Source organism: Poeciliopsis prolifica, unplaced genomic scaffold (genome assembly GCF_027474105.1).
Source record: "Poeciliopsis prolifica strain line A6 unplaced genomic scaffold, Auburn_PproV2 SCAFFOLD011, whole genome shotgun sequence".
Lineage (NCBI taxonomy): Eukaryota > Metazoa > Chordata > Actinopteri > Cyprinodontiformes > Poeciliidae > Poeciliopsis > Poeciliopsis prolifica.
In genome coordinates this window covers 3,246,513-3,273,060 of record NW_026562386.1, presented here as the reverse complement: position 1 = coordinate 3,273,060, position 26,548 = coordinate 3,246,513, and the positions used below count along the sequence as shown (strand labels likewise).

General features: G+C 39.0%; 1 protein-coding gene and 1 long non-coding RNA gene across 2 annotated transcripts; one reads left to right on the top strand and one right to left on the bottom strand.

Moving 5' to 3' along the window:
* Positions 1-10,589: 10,589 nt before the first annotated feature.
* On the bottom strand, positions 10,590-14,939 carry LOC129364263 (ammonium transporter Rh type C 2-like). The gene is made up of 11 exons (XM_055036814.1): positions 14,661-14,939; positions 13,987-14,179; positions 13,709-13,859; positions 13,484-13,631; positions 13,237-13,403; positions 13,010-13,147; positions 12,656-12,792; positions 12,001-12,125; positions 11,716-11,789; positions 11,564-11,640; positions 10,590-11,473 (listed from the first exon to the last, which is right to left on the bottom strand). The coding sequence occupies exons 1-11, from the start codon at positions 14,869-14,871 to the stop codon at positions 11,440-11,442; spliced, it is 1,455 nt and encodes a 484-aa protein (XP_054892789.1). The 5' UTR covers positions 14,872-14,939; the 3' UTR covers positions 10,590-11,439.
* A 5,841-nt stretch (positions 14,940-20,780) lies between these two features.
* LOC129364323 (uncharacterized) lies at positions 20,781-22,758 on the top strand. Its single transcript, XR_008606431.1, has 3 exons — positions 20,781-20,979; positions 21,594-21,905; positions 22,141-22,758. It is a non-coding gene; the product is annotated as an uncharacterized LOC129364323 (long non-coding RNA).
* Positions 22,759-26,548: the final 3,790 nt, after the last annotated feature.

The following is a 26,548-nucleotide window of genomic DNA, read 5'->3' as shown; positions in this document are numbered from 1 at the left end:
TCTTCTTAGTAATACAGTTTAGTATTTTTATTGGCATCTTGGGAGTCAAATGCTCTTTATAATTGTTGACCAGCTTTTTGCATGTTTCCACTCATGTTTTTGATGAGCTCTACATCTTTGAGAAAGGAACGTCTGTAACTTTCAGATTCTTTGTCAGACTAAAGTCCAACTCTCCTTCCACCTCGTTGGCATGTCAGGACAAATATGTTGGTCAAAGCAAAATATTACTTTGAACTAAATCTGCAAGGGGTATGAAACATTTTGTATGCAGAAATAACAAGAACTTTCGCTCACTTATAGTTTTTAGACATCTGTAAGAAATTATAGGTGTGATATTGTGACATGAAATCAGTACACCAAAATGCTATTACCGGAATCCTGCACCGATAAAATAAACTAGTAGTGGATATTTTAAATTTAAAAAAGAGGTCCTGCAAAATGTTTTACAGTGTAATTTTTTACATGTGATGTGTCTCTGAACACATCTTTCACAAAGAGAAAGGATGATACACTCATAAATGTATTCAATGCAGGTTCATAAATGCAACTTTTTGCAGCGATCTAATAAGAATTTAATAGAGCAAATTACTGAATCTAGCTATTGGATATTCATCATACTTGAAACTGATGCTTTAAGCACTTAATAAAACTGTGAATGTACATTTTGTAAACCTGAAGAACATGACAAAAGTAAAAAAAAAACAGTAGTTACTAATCTAATTTCAGAATTATTTATAAATTTGAGCTTTAGAAAAGGTTAATTGTTTATTATTAGATATGTTTGTTTAGAGAAAAGACAGTTAGTGATAGTGTAATATTGCTGCTGTAGCACCCCCTGCTGGGGAAATGTTGCGATGTGTTGCATCATTGACAATCCCCTTAAAGCTGTTTTAATGTCTCCCTCTGCAGAAGCAAATTTGTAAAGAGTGAATGTTATTTGTTAGATTTGTAAAGTAACCGGTGAAAGTGCTACAAAAGGAACAAGTTTTTGGGTTACTTCCCCGTTAAAGCCGGTGATTTCAATGTGGACAAACATACCTGTTCAAATTTGAATTAATTTTTTGACTCTTCAAACAATTGACAGAAACTTCTGAATAAACAGTGCATAAAGACGCTCCAATCAGATTTGACAGTTTTGTCATTTCCGATTGTAGATTCCTATAAAGTTTCAAAGAGCTTGATTTTGATTTTAATTTTCCTTTGAGAACAATAAATATTTATTCTTGTATTCTCACTATTAATGCTCGTTCATTATTAGGAGCAATGGTAGCATTGCATCATGTGGGTAAGAAAGATTCCCTGCAAAACAGGATTTAAGTAACATTCTAAAGCAAAGTTTCTATTTATAGCAGTTTTTAATATATTCAGCCTTCCTGTTATCTGTTGTGAAGTGTAACTCTCCCTCCAGAAGCAGGATGAATAAATAAAGAACAAGTTTTAATAAAAAAGACAAATATCATGCGGATTCAGTTTTATTCCTTCAGTGATAACTTCCACACCAAGGTGTGTCGATGTTCCTGCAAACCAACCAGGCTTGGTTATGATGCCTTTCATGATTTAAATGCAAATAGATAGTCTGGCTCAAACATATTGTCATGTTTAAATTTGTCTCTTTATCCAATGAAAGCCGTGTTGAAAACAAGCCGATGCATCTCAATCAAACTGATCAAAGATTTATTCTTATTCCACAGTGCAGGACACTCTGCTGCCTGTTTCACGCTTTCTTTGGAGAATATTACTGCTGCCCGTCTGGATCGCTGATGAACTGTTGGATGGTTTCCCAGTTGAAGAGATGGGACTGGTCTCGAAACAAGGACCTCATCAAAGCTTAGCAAACAAAAGCTTTACAGCTCAGCAGATACGTAAAACTCCAATCTTTTGATTTGCTCAAGAAAACAAAGCATGCGTTTGTTTCTTTTTTCCTCTGGTCCTAATCAAGGCATCTAATTCACACGCCTTCTTTTTAAATAGTAGCAATTATCAGTGCAAACTCTGATGAGGTGGAATCCATTGCATTACTGGCTGTGTGTTCGACAGCAATGTCAGGCTCTGATCTGCTTGATTGAACAGCCAAAGACTTGTTTAGTTCGTTCTGCCAAAAACTAACTGTTTGTACATTATAGTGCTAAAAAATTAGGCATACACAAGGACAACACTTGCACTTCTTGGCACATGTATGCACGTTTTGTCCTTTATTGATTTAGTTAGAACAAAAGAAGAAAATAAAGTAAAAAGATAACTATGCGGACTCAGATCAAACTGTCGGGCATGTAAGGAATCCTGAACAGGGTTTTAAATCTTACAGATTTTAAAACATGACTAGAGCAGCCCACTGCTCTGGATTGAGTTAGATAAACAGATTTGAATTGAGCTGATGCCTCCATAGGGTTTGACTCTTCTTTTTCCTCTTTTTTGCACTCTTCTTTTCAGTTTTATCATTAAAAAGCTTTGCATAAGTTTTGTTTTTTATGCCGATAAGCTCTGCTCTGTTTATGTAAGAAGCTGATCAGTTTCTGGGACATTTTGCTCGTCTTATGAAGTCCAACAAGACTTCTAGATTTCAACTCTCTAATTTAAATCTGATGTAGTTGTTTGTTTTTTAAAAATTAAAAATAAAGTATCCAGTCATTAAATTATCCAGTCATCATCAAGGACTTAATATGTTAAAGGCATGAATTAAAGACCAGCACTAACTCATCAAAAACCTGGAAAAAATAAACACTTTTAATACTAAATATAAAGTCTTTAAAGGTACAGAACTGTTTGTAACAACATTGTGTTGCCCTGTGGTAAAAGGTACAAGGGATAAGTTAAATATATGAATATGTTGGTATTTTTTTTCATAATTCATTAAATATTAGTGAAAAGGAGGCACACGGTAGTCTGTAGCTAAACTAACTATGCTGAATGGCTGATCAACTCACACAGTCTATCTACTTCTCAGAGAAAAACTGGGTCACAAATTGACACTTTTTCTCTCTCTACTTCTCTATTTTTTGAAACCCAACTTTATTATTTTACTTAGCAACATCGCAACAGCCACAGTCGTTCTTGTTTGACTGCTGCTGTTTACCATCACCGTCAAGCTCCAAGCAGAACGAACCGTTTCATGCAGATATAGATATCTGCTTTTTTGGTCTGGGAGGGGTAACATTTAATTTTTACTGCTGAAAACAAGTTTAATACACAATGTAATAAATTTTTTAATCGACAGGGCCCTATTTTTTATGATCAATAACAAAAAAAAATGTGGAGAGCCACTTGTTGGTCAGGGGCCCTGGGAATTGTCATAACTTTTTCCCCCAATACGGCATCGTATCATACAATTTATCGTACAATAAATCTCAAAATTATTAACATCCCATTCAGATTATGGTTCAAAGTAATATTTAAATTTCAGCAACTCGTTTCTTCTAACTGGAAGTGACGGTTCTCAGTGGCCCAGCCAGAACAAAATGAAATCTGATAGAAAATCTGTGTAGAAATGTAAAGATTAGGGCTATGGTAAAGATGCCTTCCAACATCAGAGACTTGGGGCTCATTACCAAATACAAAACATCAATAAACCAGAGAAAATCATCTTGGTGAACTAAAGACAGACTGGGATTTAAGCAGAGTACTTTTAAATTCCTCCCAGAGCCGGTTTATTAGGTCTCTAAGCTCCTGCTCTGTTTATTCTGTATATATTGGTCCCAGACCAATGCTAACTCTAGATACTCATGTTTGTGCTGGAAACTTTATTATCTCTACTTTTGTCTTGGATATGGTTTGTTTTTATGCACCGATTCCTGAGTTCGACAAACCAAACATAATATTTTCACTCTGTGGCAACTATCAGCCATGTTTTCACACTTTAGTCACTTTATGGATATGTCTCTCAAATTCAGTCATGGAAATGAACACAACTACTGTGCACCAAAAGTGAACAAAGAGGAAAAGTTATAAAAATGATGATACATGCTTTTTAAAAAGCTTTATACTGAGTACCTGTCATCAGACAGAAGATAGGTACTATAATAATAACAGTAATAATAATATGCTACATTCATTTAAACAAAAAAAGAGCTGGTGAACACTGAGAAGGAAAAGGCTTGGATTTCATCAGGGCAGCACACACAGTGTGTCTCTATGGCCAGGCGAGCCGCTGTGTGCACATCACATTTTGTGAGGCTCTGACAAGATGTGACAGCCCAGCTTTCACTCAGAGATCCCAGAATTTAGTCCATTTTTCTGCCTTTTTCATTTACAATGCTTCAGTGGAGATTTCTTTATTTCAGAACGGACAATGGTCTCTTTCTTTCTCATTCCCTACATCTCCCTCCCTCACTCACACACACGCACACACACACGCACAGACAAAGCCTCGCTTGCAGACACACGCACACTTGCTTGCTGTCATGCTCATTTTGATGGTAATTAATGACATCACTGCTGCGTGCAGGAGCATGGTGGTGTGTGTATGTTTTGAGGGGTGAGAGTGGAGGAGTGGGGCGCTGCGTTTGTTTGTTGAGCAAACCGTGGGAACAGGGAGCTCTCCAGGGTGGCGAGTCAGGGCCTCCAACAATACATATGCTGTTGCTTTTCACCCAAACACCCTCCCTTCCCAAGAGAATCATTACTCTCCCCACATCTCCTGTCTCCGTCTTTCCCTCCTTTTTTCCACAAATTTCCCTCCTTTGCTTGTCGCACTGTGGGATTACCGCCCCCTCTCTGTGCAAAACAGCTTGTGCAGTTCCTGGAATCATTTTAGAAACTGAATATTTATAACCTCTACTGGGCTTAAACTACATGCATCCATGGTCATTTCTAATAAAGTAGGTGTAAAAGTAAAACACTCACACAACAAAAGGGGCAAGAGTCACTATTTGTTCTGGTTTCTTCCTCCGTTACGATCCAAGAAAGCAAGACCTTTTATAGTTTGTAACTGGAGGGAACAGTAAGTGTCACTGCTCTCTTCCAGAGAAGCTCACGCTTTCAGTTTTTGACAAAAATGAGACACTTTTTTAAAGGTCTATACTCAACACAACTGAGGACATTGTTTCCCTGTGGATTAATAATAATCTGTATTTTACAGAAAATAAATGGATAGATAAAGAAAGAGAAGGTCTATTGCAGAGGTAAATGCTAATTTGAGGTTATTTCTGCACATTTACCTTCTTCAGTTATACACGACAGGATAAAATGCTGAATTTATGTGGCACAAATGAAACAGAATAATATTAATAACAAGAAATGAGACATTATTATGCCCAGTGATGCCAAATGCTCAAAGATTGTGATAAATATTGCAATTTTAATTGCTAAAATTCTGACAGAATTGTTGCTCCACTTCTGACCTGCATTGTTAGTCTGATGTTCAGAGCCATCTGCATTCTTGTTTGTCCAAACAAATGTCACCTAAAAATGCTACATGACATTCATTCACATTCATCCACAGTGAATGAAACTAATGCTGCACATCATATCCATGAAACATAAGTTCAGCTGCTTTGCCTGCAGCCTTAATTTGACTCATTTGGCAGAAACATTGAGAGGAAAATGAGCCGCTGTCGTTGCTTATTGTTGCGGAAACACATACTGGACGATGCTTTGCAGGATGTGATCATGGAACAGAGAACTCATATTTTACTCAGTGTGAACATCTAAATACTAAAAATTGCCCTTACATGGTGAACTTTGTGCTCACAAACAACGCTTTCAGGTGCCATGAACTGTGAAGCATCCTTATCTCTTAGGTATGGGTTGTTCCTACATTTAAATTAAAGACCCAAATCATTTCATAATAAGCATTTCAATGGAAAGTTTAGTTTTATGAGTGATTAAATCTGTCCTTTGGTTCCTCCAGAGATGATAATAGTTGAAAAAGCAAACACTAATGTCACTTTTAAGTGAAATCTACTTGTTAAAAAGTATTTATCTCCCCAAATAATTGTTTCTTAGATTAATTTGATTTTTAGAGAGACCTTTGCGTTCAGATTTTTTTAGGTATTCTAGCTCTCAGACATTAACATGCATTACTTTGACTTTAATTTGTTGATAACTCATTGGTTGCATTAAGTAAATTGTTGGTTTTGTCAACAACCTCTGAGGGTTTGTTGAGGATTAATCAGGTGCTTCTTTTTGGTGTCTTTTATATTTATTTGTCCAACTTAATGCAAAATGTTAGCAAGTGAAAATAGCTTATTTTTCTTTGGCTTTTGTATCTACAAATATCTTGCATCCAATATGAGCCTAAGTTTAATATCATTATTTGTACTTAATGTTTAAAAGATGAGCAGCAAACTCTGGGACACCAGATGTTTGTCAGGAAAGCCTTGCAGGCCTCTGAGGGTCTCCCAGGCTGCAGCATATTGAAACAGCTGAACTATAAAATACAGCAAGCATGAAACAATCGCTGTTAGGCTCCTCAATGTTTCATTGTTACGCCATAGGTTATGCCAGATGTATCATAGTTGGTAAAGCATGGGCCTACTCCTGTGCAAACTGCACAACGTAAAGAAAAAATGATCATAATGCCAATGTCAAGTGTCTTGCCAGCTGCAAACAGATATATTTAAAGATTTGTCTCCTCCAGATTTATTGAGGATGTTGCTGATTTCTCTTTGCAAACAGAATAAATCAAAATAAAAGCAGAAAAAATAGACCAGAAAAAGCATGTCTATGTCTATGTCCATATGCTCCCTCCTGATTTCCCAGTGATAAAATTCAAGACGTTTCTCCCTCATCAATGACTTATTTAGTGAATAGGGTTCACATTAGTGAACAAACAACTTAAAAAGAACTGACAGGCCAGAGAGAAAGTTTGGAAGAAGTTGACAAGTCTGCTACTGGTTCTATTTGGCCTCATGAAATTGTGGCAACAAAAAACAAACATTGCTGGGAAACGTCATGAGAAGTCTCGTTTAAATCATCCACTGATCAGTTGAGACTGAAATCGAAGAACGTTCTTACTTGCAAAACGTTAAGAAAACTAATAGCACAAAACACGGTGCTAATAGCAGTATCATGCCAATGTCATGCTCTGAGATGTTTTCCTTTCAGTCTGGCTGAATCTGAGCTACTTTACAAGGAAAAGTGGGGACAATTGTCAGTAGGTTGTGCAAAGATGGGATACACACACAGCAAAAGGCTCTTTACTGTAACAAAAAGTGTTTTTTATAAAGTACTGCCTCATGGATGTTGGGCATAATATAAATGTCTGCCAAGCATTTCTAATTTAATTTTTTTTAAGTGTAATTCTCCTTCCAGTTCACAATAGATTAAAATTGTTATTTCATACACTTTCATTCGTTGATAGCTGTTGGTGAATTCTCCCCAGTTTTTGTAATATTTGTTCTTGTTTCTGCAGAAATGTAAAAGAAAGCAGTAAATTAGGGTAGACGTAGGTGATGTAATAGTGGTTCGATGGGGAAGGTAAAAATCCCATCATATCGATAAATAAATTACCGTATTAATAGTAGAATACATGGCCCTGCATCATAAGGTAATATAGCTCTAATATCTGCTAAGCATTGATTAGCTCTCTGATCTGCAGGTGCATCAAATTAGCCGAATCATTCACTTTGGATTCCTCACATATTTTTTAAACCAACTTTTGTTTCTCCTTCTTTCAGTCCAAGCGGGGAACCAGTGGCCTTTGTCACCAAATCTCCTGCTATGAATAGTGATTTCACTGGTTTTTCCTCCACACCAGTGCTTGCTGAGAGGTCTTCCCCCCTGAGACCTTCCCCTTTGACCCCAACAAATGAACTCCTGTGAAGCACATTAAAAAAACAGGTTCACGATCCTTCAGTGGTTCACGATGTTCAGTGCTGTGGACTGGACTCTGTTTGAGAAATTTAGGTGAAATGCATGAAGACCTGCGTTACAGTAGGAGTTGGGATCTTGCCCCTTGGCATAGTGTGATCATTTTGTGAACACAGAGACAAAGTTTAGGTCACTCTGTCCGTGTTAAAGCCCAGCTGGTCTTGGGAGCCTGCTCCAATCAGCTCCAAAAAGATGATATAATTACCAAGGCAAGATAGGATGAGGCCACCGCCTCTGCAGTCCTCCCGTCTCCTTCTTGCTTCTATCACATCTATTCTCTCCAGCTCTATACTCGCTGATTGTCCTCCCCTCCCTCATTGTTCCACCATCCCTCCCCAACAACAGGCCAATTTGTCCCTCCAGTTTGGCTCCCGCCTTCCCTCCTGCTGCGTTATTTAGCCTCTTTTCTGCACTTCAATGGCAGGTACTGATTAGGGAACTTCCACGACGTCTTTGCGAGTCCTCAAAAATCCCTCCTCCCCTTCCCAGCAGCCTTTAATCTGATTACAGGCTTTCTGCAGCTTTTCAGAGGAGTCCAGTCCCAGGAGGACAATAGCAGACCAAGTGGTTTCACAAACACTCTCCCCAGGGTCATATGATCTACGAGGAGAGGTGTGTTTGCTCTCTGCTGGCATCAGGTCCCTGGACGCGCCATAATTTAAGAGAAACATCTCTTTTAGCAAACTGTTCCTGATCCTCCTCCATCTTTTCTTCAAAGAACATTTCTAGATTCTTAACATGCTTTATTTGAGCTAGTATTTATTGTGTTGTCCTGCTTTTCTATATTTAACATGACAAAAAGCCATTTTCAAACCTTCTAAACGTCCTGAAGTACCAACATTCACACAGCGCTATAGTAAAAATGTATTTAAAGCAGTGATTTCGTTTCTATGCTCCAGTCTGTTTCATATGTCAGAAAATCCCTGTCAGATTTTGTCTTAAAAATATACTTTTTTCTTTGGTATTTTTTACCACAATCATCAAAGAACAAATGGTTTTTCCAGAAAACCTCAATAGCTTTCCTTTAATTGGCTTTAAATACTTTTAACTTTGCTCAAATTAATCACAATTCTCTTGAAATTGTTTTAAAGCTCTAAGCTCGTTGTTTAAAATCCACAGAATGTTAAAACTTCTGAGTTTTGATGCCATTTATACAGAAAAACAAACCTTAATGCAACCCTGCAGTTGAGTGCACCATCTTTTATTAGAGGCATTTAAACGGATAAAGTCCCGGACTCTGTGGAAGTTATTGTACTCGGACTCTGAGGTGACAGCAGCAGCGTCAGCCCTCAGTTAACCTGTTTAACCTCATCCTTCAATAAAGCTTCTGCCAGCAGCTAACCTGACAAAACCAGCATGCAGCATATGTCCAGCCTCTGTTTTCGCAGTTCATTAATGTCAGAGTGATTGGTCAGGAGATGATCCTATTGACCGGTCTGTCCGAGCATCATTACCATCAGAATGAAAGGGTGCGAAGAGGCCAGAGGCCTCGGGGCAACAAGTGTCCAAAGACCTCAGGGAGCCGCCTTAACAATCTGAACCTCTCCATCCTCACAGCTGACGTCACAGAGAAAAGTCCCTGCAACATCACAATGACCCCAAATCTGACAAAAAGTGTGCGAAAAATAAAAAGCACAAAAAAACATGTATTGATCTTGAAATGGACTAAACATGTAAAAAAAATCCCTCAAACATTACAGAGAGATTGGTGGATGACTACTAGAAATATCTCACTGAACTTAAACACCAAGAGTATCATCATTCCAGGATCTACAATAGTGTAACAAAAAATCTATCAATCTTAAGGATTAGAAAACAAAAACAGATTAAATAAACATTTTTAGCCTTTTGCCAGTTTGTTAGTGAAATGTGTAGCGATTTGGATCGTTTCATTGTCTGCATTTAGCCATTTTCTTTGCAGCTTTGTTTCTCTGTGAAGCGTCAGGATTCCAAAGGAGACGATAAGTTATATTCCAGAAAAAAATCTGGAGGGAAAAATGTTGTTTAAGGCATCAGACCCCTCACTGTCTGTTAGACAGCAAGACCAACAATAATATTTTTTTTTCTTGTTGGATTGAAATAGACTAAAGAAACTTGACTGGTTTTTTCTGCAGTGCTGAATTGGAAAAAAAAAATTAAAATCCTTTGTAAAGAAAAAATATAAAAAATGTCAGAGATTCAGGAAAAGTTTCCTGACTTAAGAGTTGCACTTTGTTTTATTACTAACATCTCCTGCTTAAACAATTATTTCTACTGTAATCTCATTTACATCTCTTTACTAAATTTGGTCTGTTTATAGATAATGTGGGGCCAACAATCATTATATATGATCTTTAATGAAAATAAACTAATGAAAATTTGCGCCCGACAACCTTTAACTGCACTAATTTGTTATGCAGCGCCTCCCTGTGGCTTAAGGTAGGAAAATCCAGATATTTATATTGCATTGTTTTACATCTTATTTTAGTACATGAGAGAAATTTGGCCTTTTTGGGGAATTATTAAATTTTTTCCTTTGATACGTCTTATCACAATGGCCACAACTTTTTCTTACTTCTTCTTAAAATTTGTGTGTGTATAGGTGTGTGTGTGTGTGTAAGTGTGCGGGTGTGTGTGTATGTGGAAATCCGGTGCACATCTTTTCTTTTCAAGCATTTTAAGTTTTTTCACTGATGCATCTTGTAATTCCAAAAGTATTAAATAATCCACAAACTGTGACATTACAGCTGTTTGATTACAAATTATAAACATGTAAGCGATTACTGAAAAACATTTATGATTCCTCAGTATTTTTATTTTTTATTTTTATTTCAGGTAAATACAATTTCATCTTACAAACTCTAGAACAATAATATGTCAATAAGAGAATTAACTTTCAAAACCGTTAGTTTCAAAATAAGATGCCTATAAATATGTCTGGCATATTATTTTACATACGACTGAGGTTTTATTGGTCGTGAGGTTTAATGCTACATGCTGATAAAAAACTGATATAATTTTTTAAATACACAAGACTTTTCAACCCTTACTGTCTCATAAACCTTTACAAACAATTCGGTTCATGATGCAGACATTAATGTTTTATGTTTGAAAGCTGAGTTTTCCTGGTGATGCACTTCCTTTGGCGACTGGAGTTAACAATCAACACTCCAGCAATAAAACTAATCATAGTTACTCTGTCAGAATTAATGATAAATGCAGACAACTATGGATGTAGAAACGTTATTTAAACCTGCCATATTTGACAACACCAGCCTTATCCAAACCTGATTATTTCCTGTTTGCATTACATAAAATAGCACACTTTAAAAGCCTTTTTCAGCTACACAACTTTCTGTTGTAAATTAAATTACTTTAGACATCATTACATTGAAAAAGTATTGAGAAAAATCAGCTTATAGAACATAAAAACATCCAATGTCACATCATACAGGCTGAAGTAAGTCACATGGTCACAGCAATAATTTACAAAGGTCCACGCTAAATCTGATTGAATTGATTTTAGATCTAAAAATAAACACATTTAACATTTTAGTTTCCAATAATCAGATCCAGACCCGCAAAGTAAAAACCTTCTTAAATTAAGTTGCTGAAGAGCTGCACTGTGTTCAAATTTAAATCAACAGCTTGTCTCTAACTCTGCTCTACACAGAAACTGGACTCGGTTCTGTCAGGAAAAAAAGAAGAAGAAGGTGACAGTTAGCTAGAAGTTCAGAAAAACAGGGGCAAAATATTGTAAACATGTGAATCCGCTTACATGTCTTGGCCTTTGTGAATCATGTGGTTGTTGTACTCCAAAACAGGAGGAAGGGTCTCCTCCTCTTCCTCGGGAAGCTGCAAGATTTTATTGGTTTGAGACGAAATTTAAAGGGAAAGAGCACCATCTAGTGGTGGAAAAAGTGATCTCACCTCCCAGTAAGCCTCATCGTCGAAGCAGTGATCATCAGCAGCGTCACCCCAGATAGGAATCTTCAGGATCAACCCTTAAAAAAATTACAAAAAAAATACCTCCAGATATCTCATTTCAATGTACATGTATACTCATTTCATAAAGAAATATTAGTATGCTAGTAATTATGGCAGAAATACTGTCAGTCTGACTCAGATCTAATGTTTTTTTAATATCTAACACTTTGAAAATGCATTGCCGAAATAAGCACTGAAGCCAACTGCATCTCACTATTAAATACTCACCAACAATGGCTCCTCCAACCAGTCCAAAGGCGATCGACACACATGTCCCAGCAGCTTGATATCCTCCCTGCGTTCCCATTCCTCTGTTTGCATATTTTCCCTCCTTATCAAATACATTTATCAGCCTAGGCGGAAATAAAAATGTAGATTAAGAAGTATGTCAGATTTTGATGAATGGTTGACACATCTTTAAATCAGTTGCTAATCTAATAGTCTGATGAAGTGAGGAGATTTTGTTGGTAGCACTATCTGTCTGGAGAGCTAAGGTCTGGGGTGTGTCAAAAGGAAAAAACATATATTGTCTTTGTTGTCTGCATCTTTCTGGTGATTATTTTGATGTAAGCATCAAATCAGTGGTCTGACCGATAACTTTAGTTGTGCCCTGCTTTTGGCTGACAACACTGAAAGAGGAAACTGAATTGCTTGGGATTTGGCCTATAAGTGGTCTTTGATTTGTGCAAAATGGCCCCAAACTGAGTCAAATATCAGAAGGTAAATCTATAAATTGATAAATAAAAAAGGTTCAACAGCAAATACATTCTTTATATTTTTGTTATATTGGCTCATTTGAGAAAACAGGAGGGGCTGCCATAGCTAAAGATGTCTGGTCAGGGTTGAATGAGGTTTGAGTTATGACTGTGTTCATTTGGCTCACCCTTCTTTACTGTAGACATCTTCATTAGCTGTTGCAGCAACAATAGCACCAATGAAGCCGCCAAGCATTCCTGGGACGGCATGCAGGTTGTGAATACCACACGTGTCCTGGAGCTTTAGAGTTTTCTCCAAAAAGGGCTGTAAACAAAATTAAAGTTGTTTTCAGAAGTACTTTCACTTTTCACTACATTTTCATTTAATATTGAAAATGCAGATGTGCCTAAAATAACTCATCTCAATAACTTGGTACTTTCCTGCAGACCAACATGCTGCCAACTTTCTGTTTAAAACACATTCTTGTCCTTTTTTTTACCTCTACATCTGCAGATGACACAGTAAAAATATGCAGACTTACTGTGACGAAGACGTAGCCGAAGGTGGAGATGATGCCCATGCAGAAGCCCACAATGAGCGAGCCGTAAGGAGTGATCATAAACTCTGCTGAGGTTCCCATGGCTACAGCACCCGCCAGAGTGGCATTCTGGATATGAACCTATTGCATAAAGGGGGAGGAGGACATGTTACTCATGACTAATATGAGAGATATTGAGTTATTAAGAGATCCTGCTTCAGTAAACGTACCATGTCCAATTTTCCTCTTTTATGGAACATGCTGGACAAGGCGACGGCAGTGAGAACGGAGGAGGCGAGGGCGATGTAGGTGTTTATGAACGCTCTGTGCTGTCCGTCGCCGTGGTCTGCGATAGCTGAGTTGAAGCTGGGCCAGTACATCCACAGAAACAAAGTACCTGAAATCAGATTAATAATTTGTCTAAAAATCTGTGAGAGAAGAGTTCCACATTCTAAGCCAAAATAAAGCTTTCGTTACCAATCATTGCAAACAGATCCGAGTGGTAGTTGGACCCGTGGAGCTGTTTACTTTGATGTAAGTTTGGTCGATAGAGCACCCAGGAAATGGCCAGTCCATAATACCCTCCAAAGCAGTGGATGACCATGGATCCCCCAGCATCTCTGCACTGTAACGTCAGCAACACGTCAGGGAAAACTCTCTCCAAAGTGAATGAAATCTGGTTTGATTGGTTAATAGACTCACGTGAAGCAGATGAAGGATGATGTATTCCTCCACAGCAAACAAAGTCACTCCAAACAAGGTGACAACCATGAGCTGGACGGGGCTCACTTTACCCAGCAGGGCGCCGAAGGCGATCAGAGAGCCGGCGCAGCAGAAGTCTGCATTGATGATGCTGTTTGGAAGAAGGAGAGTTCAGGTTCAACTGGAAATATGTCTTTCACAGATCATATCAGCTGACAGGTGAAAGAATGTAGTTTCACTTTAGTTACATATTAAACTCCACAGGGAAAAGAACTTACTTCTCAACCCCAATGTAGATTTTTCCAGTTTCCAGATCAAAGAAGTGGAACCAGCCCTGCATGAGAAGAGCCCACTGCAGGCCGAACGAGGCAATCAGGAAGTTGAAGCCCACGCCGCCGTAGCTGTAGCGTTTCAGAAAGGTCATGAGGAAACCAAATCCAACAAAGATCATCACATGGACGTCCTGGAAGCCTGCAGGTGTAGAAACATACGCCAGGGTTGTTATGTAACAGCTTATTCTTAAAAAAAAAATAAATATCTGTACAACTCCAACTCCAATCTGCAAGATTAAAAAGTGAGGTCATTTTAATTCTGGAAGTTTCATTTATGATTTTTTCCTTGAAGAGCAATAATATTTTATGAGAGTAACTTGTGGAAGACAAGGATTTTTGTTGCAGATTGTAGTTTTGCGCACCTGCTGCCAGTTCAACTGCTATTATCAGGCTACCCAGATAAAAGATATGACAATAATAAACAGATAATTTTTTATTAAATATTTTTCCATGAATTAGTTCTTAGTTTCTGTAAACACATGATGTTTTCTTTGGCTCTAAATTTTCTCTGACAGAAACAGAAACCGGCAAAAGCACATACTGCATTCAGACATTTTTTATGTTTTCTCAGACATCCATCACACCTGCATTAAAGTCTCTGGTAACTTTTTCATACTTACTGGGATATCTGAAGTAGAAGTCATTGTCAATGTCGGTCAGGTTATTTTTATGTTTGTACTCCACCCAGTGTGCGTCTGATTCTTTGTCATAGCGGATGAAAACCCCAAACAGGATGATCATAGCAATCTGCCAGACGAAGCAGACGGCTGGCAGACTCACACGGACGTAGGTGTTCTTCTGTGGACCCAGTCTCTCGCAACAGTTCCCCATGATGATGGTGCTGATCCTTTCCTGGTACTGGTCCTATCAGTCCGGTGACCCGACTGTGTCTTGCATTGGCATGTTTGTTCTTTATAAAGTGACTTTACTGGGGGCGGGATCTTGTCTGCCACCCTGAAGCAAGGTGTGTCATTATACCTGCTGAGAACATAGCCACTCCTCATCTAGACTGGTAATATCACTTCTAGAAAAAGTTGCAGGAAACACAGCACAGACAGAAGGTGCTACTGAAATTAACTATTAAAAAGGAAAATGTTTGCATGTCCTCATTTCATGCTTTTTCTCTAAATGCTTAAAAAAAAGTTGCAATATTGTTTGTTTAATTACTGGAAAAGGTTTTTGAGTTTCAGCTTTTTGTGAATAAGTTAAACTTTTATTTGGTATCAGAGACACATAAATCTCTGTCATATTAGTAACTTATAGTTAACGTTTTAGGGACTATGAATATTTAAAGAAATTAGAGATTAACTTATTTCTGACATGGAATAAAACCCACTTTTTGCACAATTTTTAAATAGAAAAAAAAGTCAGTCCAAAAGATTTTTTTATTATTATTATTATTATTGAAAAATGCCTGTAAAATGTCTTTGCTGCAGCACCAGATTTAAAACTGATTGCACTGCACAGGCAAAAAGCAATAGGATATACAATATACTTGAATAATGTTGACAATCGAGCATCAGAAAATTAGACACAGTAACAGAATCTTCTATGATCTTTTCTGATTAATTCCTGGAAAAGGAGCGCTAACCTGAAGAAACTGGGTGCAGAAGATCAGTGACTGAACGAATACTGCTGGTACATTTGTTAATTTGGAAATGTTTGGGTGAGAGTTACCGCACATCAGATCACGTGTGTGGGAATTAAAAGATGTTGGAGGAAGTGAAGAAGGTCTGACATCAAATTAACATCAGTACAAAGTAATTCTGAGAGAAGGTGAAGTTTAATAAAAAAACAAAAATCAAGCTTAGATTTCCAAATGTCATTTTCTAAATGATGATTGAGGAGGGATTCTGGGTTGAGTTCCAGAAATTCAAAAACTCTTTCACTGGTGGATTCAAAATGTACACGCAGTTAATCGCAAAGCAAAACATTTAAATGAGAAGATGAAAGAAAAAACACTTCAATGTCTAAAATATATATTCAAAATATAAAATAGAGTTCCTCAATAAGCTCAGGCTGAAAAGAAGATCTGTTTTCACATTTCAAAGTAAAACCTGAAATGTAACTATTTTTAATTAGATTAAAAATAATGACAGTTTGCAGGTCAACATGTCATATTTAGAATAAAAAAAAACATATTTTCTTCATCATTATTTTCATATTTTATCTGTTTAATGTGTCGCCGCCAGAAGTTTTGACCATTTTCTTCATGCGAGGAACATCTTTGCCCACATACAAAGTCACATGCTCAGCACTTTTAAAAATGTTTTGTGTGATTCATATCTCACTGAACATCTGACTAAAGATAAATTACAGTTAAAGAGTTCATCATATTTCAGGTATGGCTCCATGATTGACACCTAGGACATTCCAGTAGATATCTGTTTTCTCATTTAAACATATTGACCTCATACTTATGTAACACTGGCTTGGCAGAGATCTTGTGATAAATTCCCAGGATTCTTAGGAGTTATGAATGATATAACATTTAATTGAACAACGCTAATGATGTTGAGTGCAGAGTTAATGGTCTGGAGTTTGTTAGTGTCTCCAAACTGCTGTGTTTTTATTTTTCAGTTTCTAGAAGAGCTCATTTGTTTACAAGAGCATCTAAAAAACAAAACATTAACGTGTTTTCTTGTAGGTATCTGAGTTGCACCGAATGCCAAACGAATGTAAATTTGAAAGCAAGATTTTGTATTTCAAGTGAAAAAGTGTCAGATCCTTTCCACATTTCGTCTTGTTCCTTCTTTGCACACTGACATTTTTCAGATAGTCAAACCAATTTTAGCATCAAAAGTTTCTGAATTATGATTTCCTTCATTCAGTGAAAAACATATCAATTGGACCCGACCTCATGTGAAAACAAACATTGGTAAAAAGGATGCATGGCAGCTGGCAAAGACTCACTGATCACTGTGGAGAGGTTTGTTAATTCATCCCTCTTCGAGGATTTTCAAGCATAAATATTGGAATCAGATTAAAGTCCAGACTTTGACTAGGCCCTTGCAAACCTTCTCATTTTTAGCCACTTAGAAATGGACTGGCTAAAATGTTTTGAGTCATTAGAGCTAAAGTTCACAAACTGGTAGTCAGAAGTTTTCTTTTAGGCTTTATTTATTTCTGCAGAGCCGAATCCATGTTTCCATCACTTACAAGGAAATCATCCAGAACCACCAGCATCTCTCCAGACCAGCATATTTCCACTATCAGGTTTGACTGCTGGTGTTAATTTAAACTTTTAACCATTTTCAACCAATAAATCTCACTACCTTCGTTTCTCATCTGCTCTTAAAGGCATTTAAATCAAAGTAGAGTGTTGACGTCCTTACTTTTCTTCTGCCCACTTCATGTTGTGAAGTGTTCAGTTCAACACTTTGGAAACAATTGTTCATTCACAGTTGATGGTTAAATCAGATTGTTTGGGATATTTATTTTTTCTTTAGTAAAAGAAACCATAATTACAATTTTTATTTTAAAGTGTGTCGTTACCCAAGTCAGATTACATACATCATCAGGTTATATCTGTGTTATTAATATTTAATACCTTAGCTCAAATAGCTTCTCAGCGAATAAGCAATTCTATTCTACTCTATTCTATTACATTATATTCTATTCTAGAGGTCTGATGCTCAAGTCTGTTTAAAACATTTTAATATAATCTACAAAGGATGTATGTGAGGGGAAAACACTTTATAGCTCGACATGTTTTTTATCTTCAGCAGAACTTTTGAGCATCTGGACTATATTTTCTATTTTTATCATGCTTATTTTCCACTATATTTACAATGTTGTTTAGTATTTCAATTAGCCAATATGACCAATTAGCCAATATGACCAAGTCAAAATTAAATTAACTTTATCAAGTTTGACAAAAGCATAAATGCTGCAAAAGTAGTAAAGAGATAATGATGTATCTGTTAAAAGATGATTTGGTCCTCCATATTCATGCAGCTGAAAAACCCTCAAACAAAAATAATTTTTGGGGGGTTGTGCTGGAAATGTGGATGTCATATAAGTTTACAGAGCAGATAAATTACCAAATGTTTTATTAGGATTATATGATTTTATTATGTGTTCATGCAAAGTTTAGAAAGTATAGAAAGTCTCTAAACTAAAGTAATTTACATTTGTCAGCTCACTTTGGGTGGATCAGAAAATACAATATTTAAACTCCCTAAGCAATGTCCCAACATCAGCTTCAGTCAGTTTTCCTGTTCAGCTACAAAATAATTCAGGAGTTGTTGAGTTTATGCTCTTTAGAAGTTAAAGAAGGAAACGTTAGTCTGTCTTAATGCATATAATATTTATTTACTTCTCCTTATTTAACAGTGAAACCAGCTGACCTTTAATACAGTGAGAAAAACTGGTGAAAGTAAAAGTTACAGAATTAATTCAAACAGAAAAAGTATGAAATCATAAAAACAGGGCATCATTAGAAATAAAAAAAATGTATTTATTAATCCCCTACAAAAGAAAATGCGTTGAACAATACTTACTACCAATAGACCTTTTTCACGCTTCCGGGTTTGAAAGCGGATGTGGGGTTGGACAACTTCTGGTGGCTATAGCGTTAGCATTAAAAGGTTAGGAAAATGGCTCAGTCTCAGCGCAGTTGTTTTTGTTCCGTCCCTGGTTGTTCATGTGGGGCAAGAAAACAGCCTTATCTGTCATATCATGCGTTCCCGACGAACCCGGACCAACGGAAGCAGTGGATCCAGGCGATCCGAAGAAATGAAGGTCCGGACTTTTGCATAAAGACGGGGAGCACTTTCGTATGCAGCCGTCACTTCACACCGGAGGTTTTGTTAGCGGATCCACCACGAGCCGTCTTAAAAGTGGAGCTGTTCCTTTCCTGTTTGCCTGGAATAACTTCACTGCACCGGCAATGAGAGAGTCTGCTTTCGAGAGGGCTAAGAAACGGCAGTTTGTCCTCTCTCAGAAAGCTAGCCAGGCTGAAGATGCTACTGCGGACCATGACTACACGGCACATCCACCCGCAGGGGCCGGGGCGGTTGTGCGCATGCGCGGGCCCGGGCGGTTGTGCGCATGCGCGGGGTTGGGGCGGTTATGCGCATGCGCGGGGCCGGGCGGTTGTGCGCATGCGCGAGGCCCCGGTGGTTGTGCGCATGCGCGGGGTTGGGGCGGTTGTGCGCATGCACGGGGCCGGGGCGGTTGTGCGCATGCGCGGGGCGGAGGCGGATGTGCGCATGCGCGAGGCCCCGGTGGTTGTGCGCATGCGCGGGGTTGGGGCGGTTGTGCGCATGCGCGGGTCCGGGGCGGATGTGCGCATGCGCGTGGTTGGGGCGGTTGTGCGCATGCACGGGGCCGGGGCGGTTCTGCACATGCGCGGGGCGGAGGCGGATGTGCGCATGCGCGAGGCCCCGGTGGTTGTGCGCATGCGCGGGGTTGGGGCGGTTGTGCGCATGCACGGGCCGGGACGGTTGTGCGCATGCGCGGGGCCGGGACGGTTGTGCGCATGCGCGGGGGCGGGGCGGATGTGCGCATGCGCGTGGCCGGGGCGGATGTGCGCATGCGCGGGGCCAGGATGGATGTGCGCATGCGCTGGGCCGGGGCAGATGTGCGCATGCGCGGGGCGGAGGCGGATGTGCGCATGCGCGAGGCCCCGGTGGTTGTGCGCATGCGCGGGGTAGGGGCGGTTGTGCGCATGCGCGGGGCCGGGGCGGTTGTGCGCATGCGCGGGGCGGAGGCGGATGTGCACATGCGCGGGTCCGGGGCGGTTGTGCGCATGCGCGTGGTCGGGGCGGTTGTGCGCATGCGCGGGGTAGGGGCGGTTGTGCGCATGCGCGGGGCCGGGTCGGTTGTGCGCATGCGCGGGGCCGGGTCGGTTGTGCGCATGCGCGGGGCCGGGGCGGTTGTGCGCATGCGCGTGGTCGGGGCGGTTGTGCGCATGCGCGGGGTTGGGGCGGTTGTGCGCATGCGCGGGGCCGGGGCGGTTGTGCGCATGCGCGGGGCCGGGGCGGATGTGCGCATGCGCGGGGCCGGGGCGGATGTGGGGTTGGACAACTTCCGGTGGCTATAGCGTTAGCATTAGAAGGCTAGGAAAATGGCTCAGTCTCGGCGCAGTTGTTTTTGTTCAGTCCCTGGTTGTTCATGTGAGGCAAGAAAACAGCCTTATCTGTCATATCATGCGTTCCCGACGAACCCGGATCAACGGAGGCAGTGGATCCAGGCGATCCGAAGAGATGAAGGTCCGGACTTTTGCATAAAGACGGGGAGCACTTTCGTATGTAGCCACCACTTCACACCGGAGGATTTTGTTAGCGGATCCACCACGAGCCGTCTTAAAAGTGGAACTGTTCCTTCCCTGTTTGCCTGGAATAACTTCACTGCACCGGCAATGAGAGAGTCTGCTTTCGAGAGGGCTAAGAAACGGCAGTTTGTCCTCTCTCAGAAAGCTATCCAGGCTGAAGATGCTACTGCGGACCATGACTACACGGCACATCCACCCGCAGGTAAAAGATAGTATATTGAATATATTTTCCATGTAAGAGAATTTCAGTAAAATATAACTGTTGCTATATTATTATTATTATTATTATTATTATTATTATTATTATTATGATCACATAATAATGAAATTATGAGATTTATTTTGTTAATCTCTCAGAAACCATCAACCAAAACAGATCCGAGTACTGTGACGTCTGCTAAGATTCCCCAGAGGACCCTTTTAAACTGAAAATGCATAATTAAGATGTTTTTTAACATCTACTGTGTCAGTTTAGTCCTGATTAATAATCATATTTAAAGAGTTTACAGCTGGATTTAGCTCAAAGCCCACAGGATGCTGTTTAAACAAGAGTTCAGGTGCAACAGTAGCGTTTGTTTGCACGTTGCTGTTACAGATTCCTCTCAAGTCTGAATCACCTGCAGACTGCACCAGAAAGACGACTGCAATCTATCACTTTTATAGTGAGTGAGAGCTCTGTTACAAAACAATGTTCACTTTACATTTTCCATCCATTGGACAACAATGTAATGAATTTTTGAACAGGGAGTGCTCAGGTATGCTTGGGTCAAAAACAAGCAATTAAATTATCAATGCGTATAAGTATATTCTTTAATATACGTGGATATATTCATAAGGTATGAGTACATCCAGATTTGAAGTCAGAGAGTTTGAGCCAAACCAGACCTGCTTTGTTCCTACAGCAGCTTAATTAAAGTTTACTTTAACTTTACATTACCGTCAATCTTCTTAATCTTGCTTTGTGATTTAAGAACCAGGACCGATTTATGGGGAGGCAAATATTATTAACAACTTGTATTATTCAAGTTGAGTGCTGAGGACCACACTTCAGAATTTTAATCTGTTCACCTTTTTGATGTTTGCTGTTGTAAATGGATATTAGATGTAAAATTTACACCTGACATTATTGTGCATTTCAGCCTCAACTATGTTAAAACTGCTATAGCAGAATAAACCTCGGTTATTTTCACATAAAATTTCTTACAAAGTAAAAAAAAAAAAAAAAAGTTACATCAATGAGTTTTTGCAAAACATAATTTTTTTGTTTTTAACGCAGGTTTAAAACACATGCCCATGTGAGTCCACAGGAGCTGCAGACCCAACCTGCATGTCAATGATGACATGCAAATTTCGAGCAAAAAAGCGAAGCAACTGTGGAAAGCTGTCTGTAAGCGAAGTGACAAACACAAAGAAATAAAGAAAAGAAATTAAATATTGCCCCGAAGAGATGCAACATGTGACAGAGGAGCAGTATGGAGGTTTCAGATCTAATCAGATGAAGGAATCCGAGTTATGCTTCGTCACATGGCGTGGTGCACAGCACTGCAGTGATCGCAGCAAAGATACAAAGAGCGGCTGTCAGTCTCAGGTAAGTGCCCTTCAGTTATTCAAACAAAAATAACACTTTGAAGATTCCCCTGTTGTCTGGTGCTGCGCATCCAGTGCTGATTAAATGGAGATGAATGCACATCCGAACACAAATCGGATGTGCACTTCATTATGTTGTTCAGTGTTTCCCCACAGCGCACGAGTCAAAGTGGGCACACTTTGATCTAATGTGCCAACCTGCACAAAGTGACTAATATTGGAGGAATTTGTTACAGAAACCGCACAGAGACTGATGCCATGGAGATATCGGAGCGTCGGCCGATCGGTGACGGAAACCTGCCTCACTGCAGGCGATGCGTCTTTCTGATAATTTTCAGCATGAAGAACAGAAGGCGCTTTGCTACTCACATGCTGCCTCATGCGACAGCATGCAGAGATCTTTCTGCAGGAGTTCCGTCACATGCCGCAGGTGGACGCACAGGTGACATAATGGCAGTGACCGAGAGCAGCCTCCATTCTCAGGTGGAGCGACATCAGTTGTTGTTGTTGTTGCACTTGCAGCTTCTTCTTCTTTTTCTTTTGTTTGTTTTATTTTGTGGATCAAATCATGTCTATTTAAATGCACACTGATGTTGACAGTGCAATGTGTCTTACACAGCAGGTTATTTCATCCTCCACATTGATTAAGTAATGTTTCTCTGGCTGTACATGTGGTTATTTTGGAAAGTGGTTTATTAAAAAAAAATTAAGCTCACATAATCCACCTTATTTGTTTTGCTAAATTTAAACAAAATTTTAAAAACAAGTTTTCAAACAATTAGTTTTTTTTTCTGCCTGTAATCATCCAAAGAGCAGATGTGATTATTTCTCTTCCTAGTTTGTTCATAACAAACGCTAAAATATGTGTCAATAAAAACATTATCCTGAAATAAAAAGTATTGAATTAAAAGCTGCAGTCTTATTTTTTGATTAAAATATATTTGTACTTACAAAATGCTTAGAGAAATCTGGAAACAGACAGGGGGGAAAGCATTTCTGTTTTTAGAGTTTTCCCTAGATTGTTTTCCAATTGTGGTTCATTGGAAAAACATAGGATCTTAATTAAATATTTATTTTCCAATTAATTTCTAAAAGTTCAAAACAATAAAACAGTTTACCTTTTGTAATTGATTAGATAATGACTTATGTAGTAAAAAAAAATACTCTGAGATTATGTGAACTTGAACATCTAGTTAGTAAGTGTTAATGTGTTTTCTCCAGACAGATTTACTATTAGACGAAAGAGTTAAGGTACCAACTCTCCAAAAACAACTCCCTGCTGTTGTCTCATACAGACACTTTAACAGTGTTGAAATCAAATGTTTGGCCTAATCTTAATTAGGTCAAACTACTGGATTTGTTGTGTACTTAGAATCGCAGTTAAAACTCAGAAGTGCCTGGAAACCTGACAGTTGACAAATGATTTGTCTGATTAACTAATCCTTCACTCAAGCTTCAAAAGAGCAGGGAGGAATCTTCTCCTCGCGCAAAAAACTTTGCTCTGTTCGTGTTTTGTTTCCTTGAAGGCAAATAAATCACAACTCTTTCATCAGGCGAACTAAACGTTACATAAAAAACAAGCTCAACCAGTGAGGTTTCAATTACAAAACCGCCACTGGGGGGATGGAAAGTGTCGACTGATGCGGGACACACCTTCCTCTTTGCACGAACTGCATAGAGCTTTATCTAGTCTGGAGGACTCCAAAGCACCTCGAACTACGTTCAGCCATTCATGCACTGATGGTGGAGTTACATTGCAGCCGCAGCTCCTCTGTGACTGACTGAAATGAAAATGGTTCCACTGGCCCTGTTGGCAACCAGGAGGCAAAGCAGACGAAGGTGACTGAAATGGACATTACTATCCACCCTACAGGATGAACTCTGACCTCCTCAGCCACTGTCGCCCCATCATTCTCATGCATTGTTTGGGAATCTCTAGCCATGATATTCAATTTCTAATAAAAATAGCAACAGTAATTCGTATTGTACTTGAAGGCTTGAAAGTTTTTTTTCTCTCTTATCCACGGGATTAATCTCAAATTAGGTTTGAAGCATGAAGTCTCAAAGCATGCGCTCACTGCAAAGAGGATTATCCACACTGAAATGTCTAATCCACATTAAATAAACGTCAAGAAAAGAAACTGCACATATTTTCATGATTATTTAACTTGATCTAATCTGTGCAGGTGATACAAAGGACCAGACAAAGGAGTTTTCTTAGGTCTCTGGTGACAGTATGTAACCTCTGAGCGACTTCACACACCCAGACGTGTGTTTGTCACTCAGCGATGTCACCTGCTCGCTCTCTAAAGTGCAGCTGTCAGCAGATGTTTTCTCTCCTATCATGTGACAGATTTGAACAATGCGTTGGGTAATAGTTTCAGTTTTGGCAGGGGAAAAAAGAGGCAACTATTTTCATTGGTATTTTCATCAATAAACAGCAGCAAACAATCGGTCCATTCATCTGAGGTAACACTTTTATGCATAAAAGGTCTAGAGGGATCTGGTGCCTATTTCCAGAAATGAAGGGATGAGATGCAGGACTGCACTGTGGACAAGTCACAACAGCAACACAGACAAGATGGCAATCATTGGAAATGAAGTCTCCTCATTTTACGTCACCAGAAGACTCTGAGTCCATCCTGGCACTGAACAGGTGCTTGGAACAAATTAGTATGTGGATGTTATCACAATGTTGACCAAAAAATAGAACTGAAGTTCTTATCTTTGAACATAAACAGGAACAATCCAGAGTCAATACAACAGATATTACAGATAGAAACTAGAGATCAGGCATCTGGGAAATCTGGGTGTTGTGACGGATTCTGACTTGAACCTTTAGAGTCACATTAAGACAGTTACAAAGTCAGCCTTCTATTGCCTTCAGAACAATTCTGGTGAGATCTAGAGAAACTTATCCATGCGTTTCTCTTCAGTCGCATTGATTACTGTGACAGCCTGTCTTCACAGATCTAAAAAAAATCAATCCTCCGGCTGCAGCTGATCCAGAACGCTGCCGTTTGCGTTCTGACTAAAACCAGGAAGTTAGAGCACATCTCCCCAGTTCTAAAGTCCCCACACTGGGGACAGCTCAGAGAATAAACTTTAAAATACTTATTTTAGTTTATAAATCACTGAATGGCTTAGCAACAAAATAAATAAAAATGTGTAGAGTGGTCTGTCTCAACCCTCCAGGTTGAGACAGACTCAGGTCTTCTGGTTCTGGTCCAAATCTTTCATAAACACTTTCATAAACCTTGTAGAAAGCCTTCCTATGAGGACTGAAACAGCATAGGGTGTGTCGACATCATCTTAAACCTCGTGGATTAACTATAGGATGTTACTCAAGTTCACACATTGTGAGGCAGGTATAGTTTGCTTGGGAAAATGTAAGTATTGTGATTCATTCCAGCAAGAGTCGATGCACTGAATGCTATCATTTTTTAAAAGTTATTTTTGATGCAACAGCACATGCAGCAGAATAAACGTCTTATCGCAAACTGGTTATTGATATGAATGAAGTAGCAACATTTCGCCACTTGTTAGAAAATGCAGGTGTCTCTATTTCTGTTGTAGCTGCAATTCACTGCTTCAAAAGTGTCAGCAGCAGCTCACTGACATTATTACACTGGTCACAGCTCAGCTTTTATAAGATGATTTATATATATCTCAAAGTTAAAGAAAGTAGCTGCAGATTTTGACCTGGAAAAATAATTGAAATTTTATATATTTATTTAAAACAGATTAATACCCAATTTCTCCTTGAATTAAATATTAACTCAAATATTTATATATATATAAAACAATACTTTTTTGTTTTTCCATCTGTCGTTTGCACACAAATAGAAACTGGAAAAAATAGTAAAAATTGTCTGAGTGGATACAGATAAAAAAAATATTTATATAAGTGTAGTTTGGCTCCTATGCATAAAAGTGCAACGTGTTTCTTTAATAAAGGACAGTTTCGTGTCACATTCTCTGCTGCACCCAAACTCCAGCTCGCTCTCATTCTAGGAATTTTCTCACCAAATCGAGAAATGAACGCTCTCTTTCTAATAATTTTCACTTCTCCTGAGATGTTGCAGCTGCAGCTGATAATGACAGAACATTTTGCTCTTTGTAGGGAACATGTTTCTCAGAATTTTTCTTTCTTTCTTTAATCAGAACAGAAAACTGAATGAAAGTGATTCGCTTTGCGTTCATACCTGGAACTAGTTCACTAAGTTCTTTCAATGGGATAGTTTTAAAGGAGTTAAGCAAATAATAATTTAAGATCATTTATACATGCATCACTTTGTATGCTGCTCATTTTTTACAGTTGTGCTGTAGCTTTGATACATCAAGAAAAACCTGAATTAAACAATTGAGTGATTACTAAATGAAGTGGGAGGTGTGTAGACCTTTTTAAAGTGAGATTCCAGTTATCACTGGTTTCTAAACTTACTTCTCCAGCTGCAGGCTCCTGCACCAGCATCTCTCTTGTTAAAAAGCAAAATGCCACCCCTTCTTTATGTGAGAAAGTTGCAAAGCATTGCACAATTTTTGAGAGGCGGGACAGGAGCAGGGACTGTAACTCATCAAGCTTTATAGCTCTCTCTCTCTCTCTCTGCATGATCCAAGGAAGTTGGATCGGCTCCAGATGAG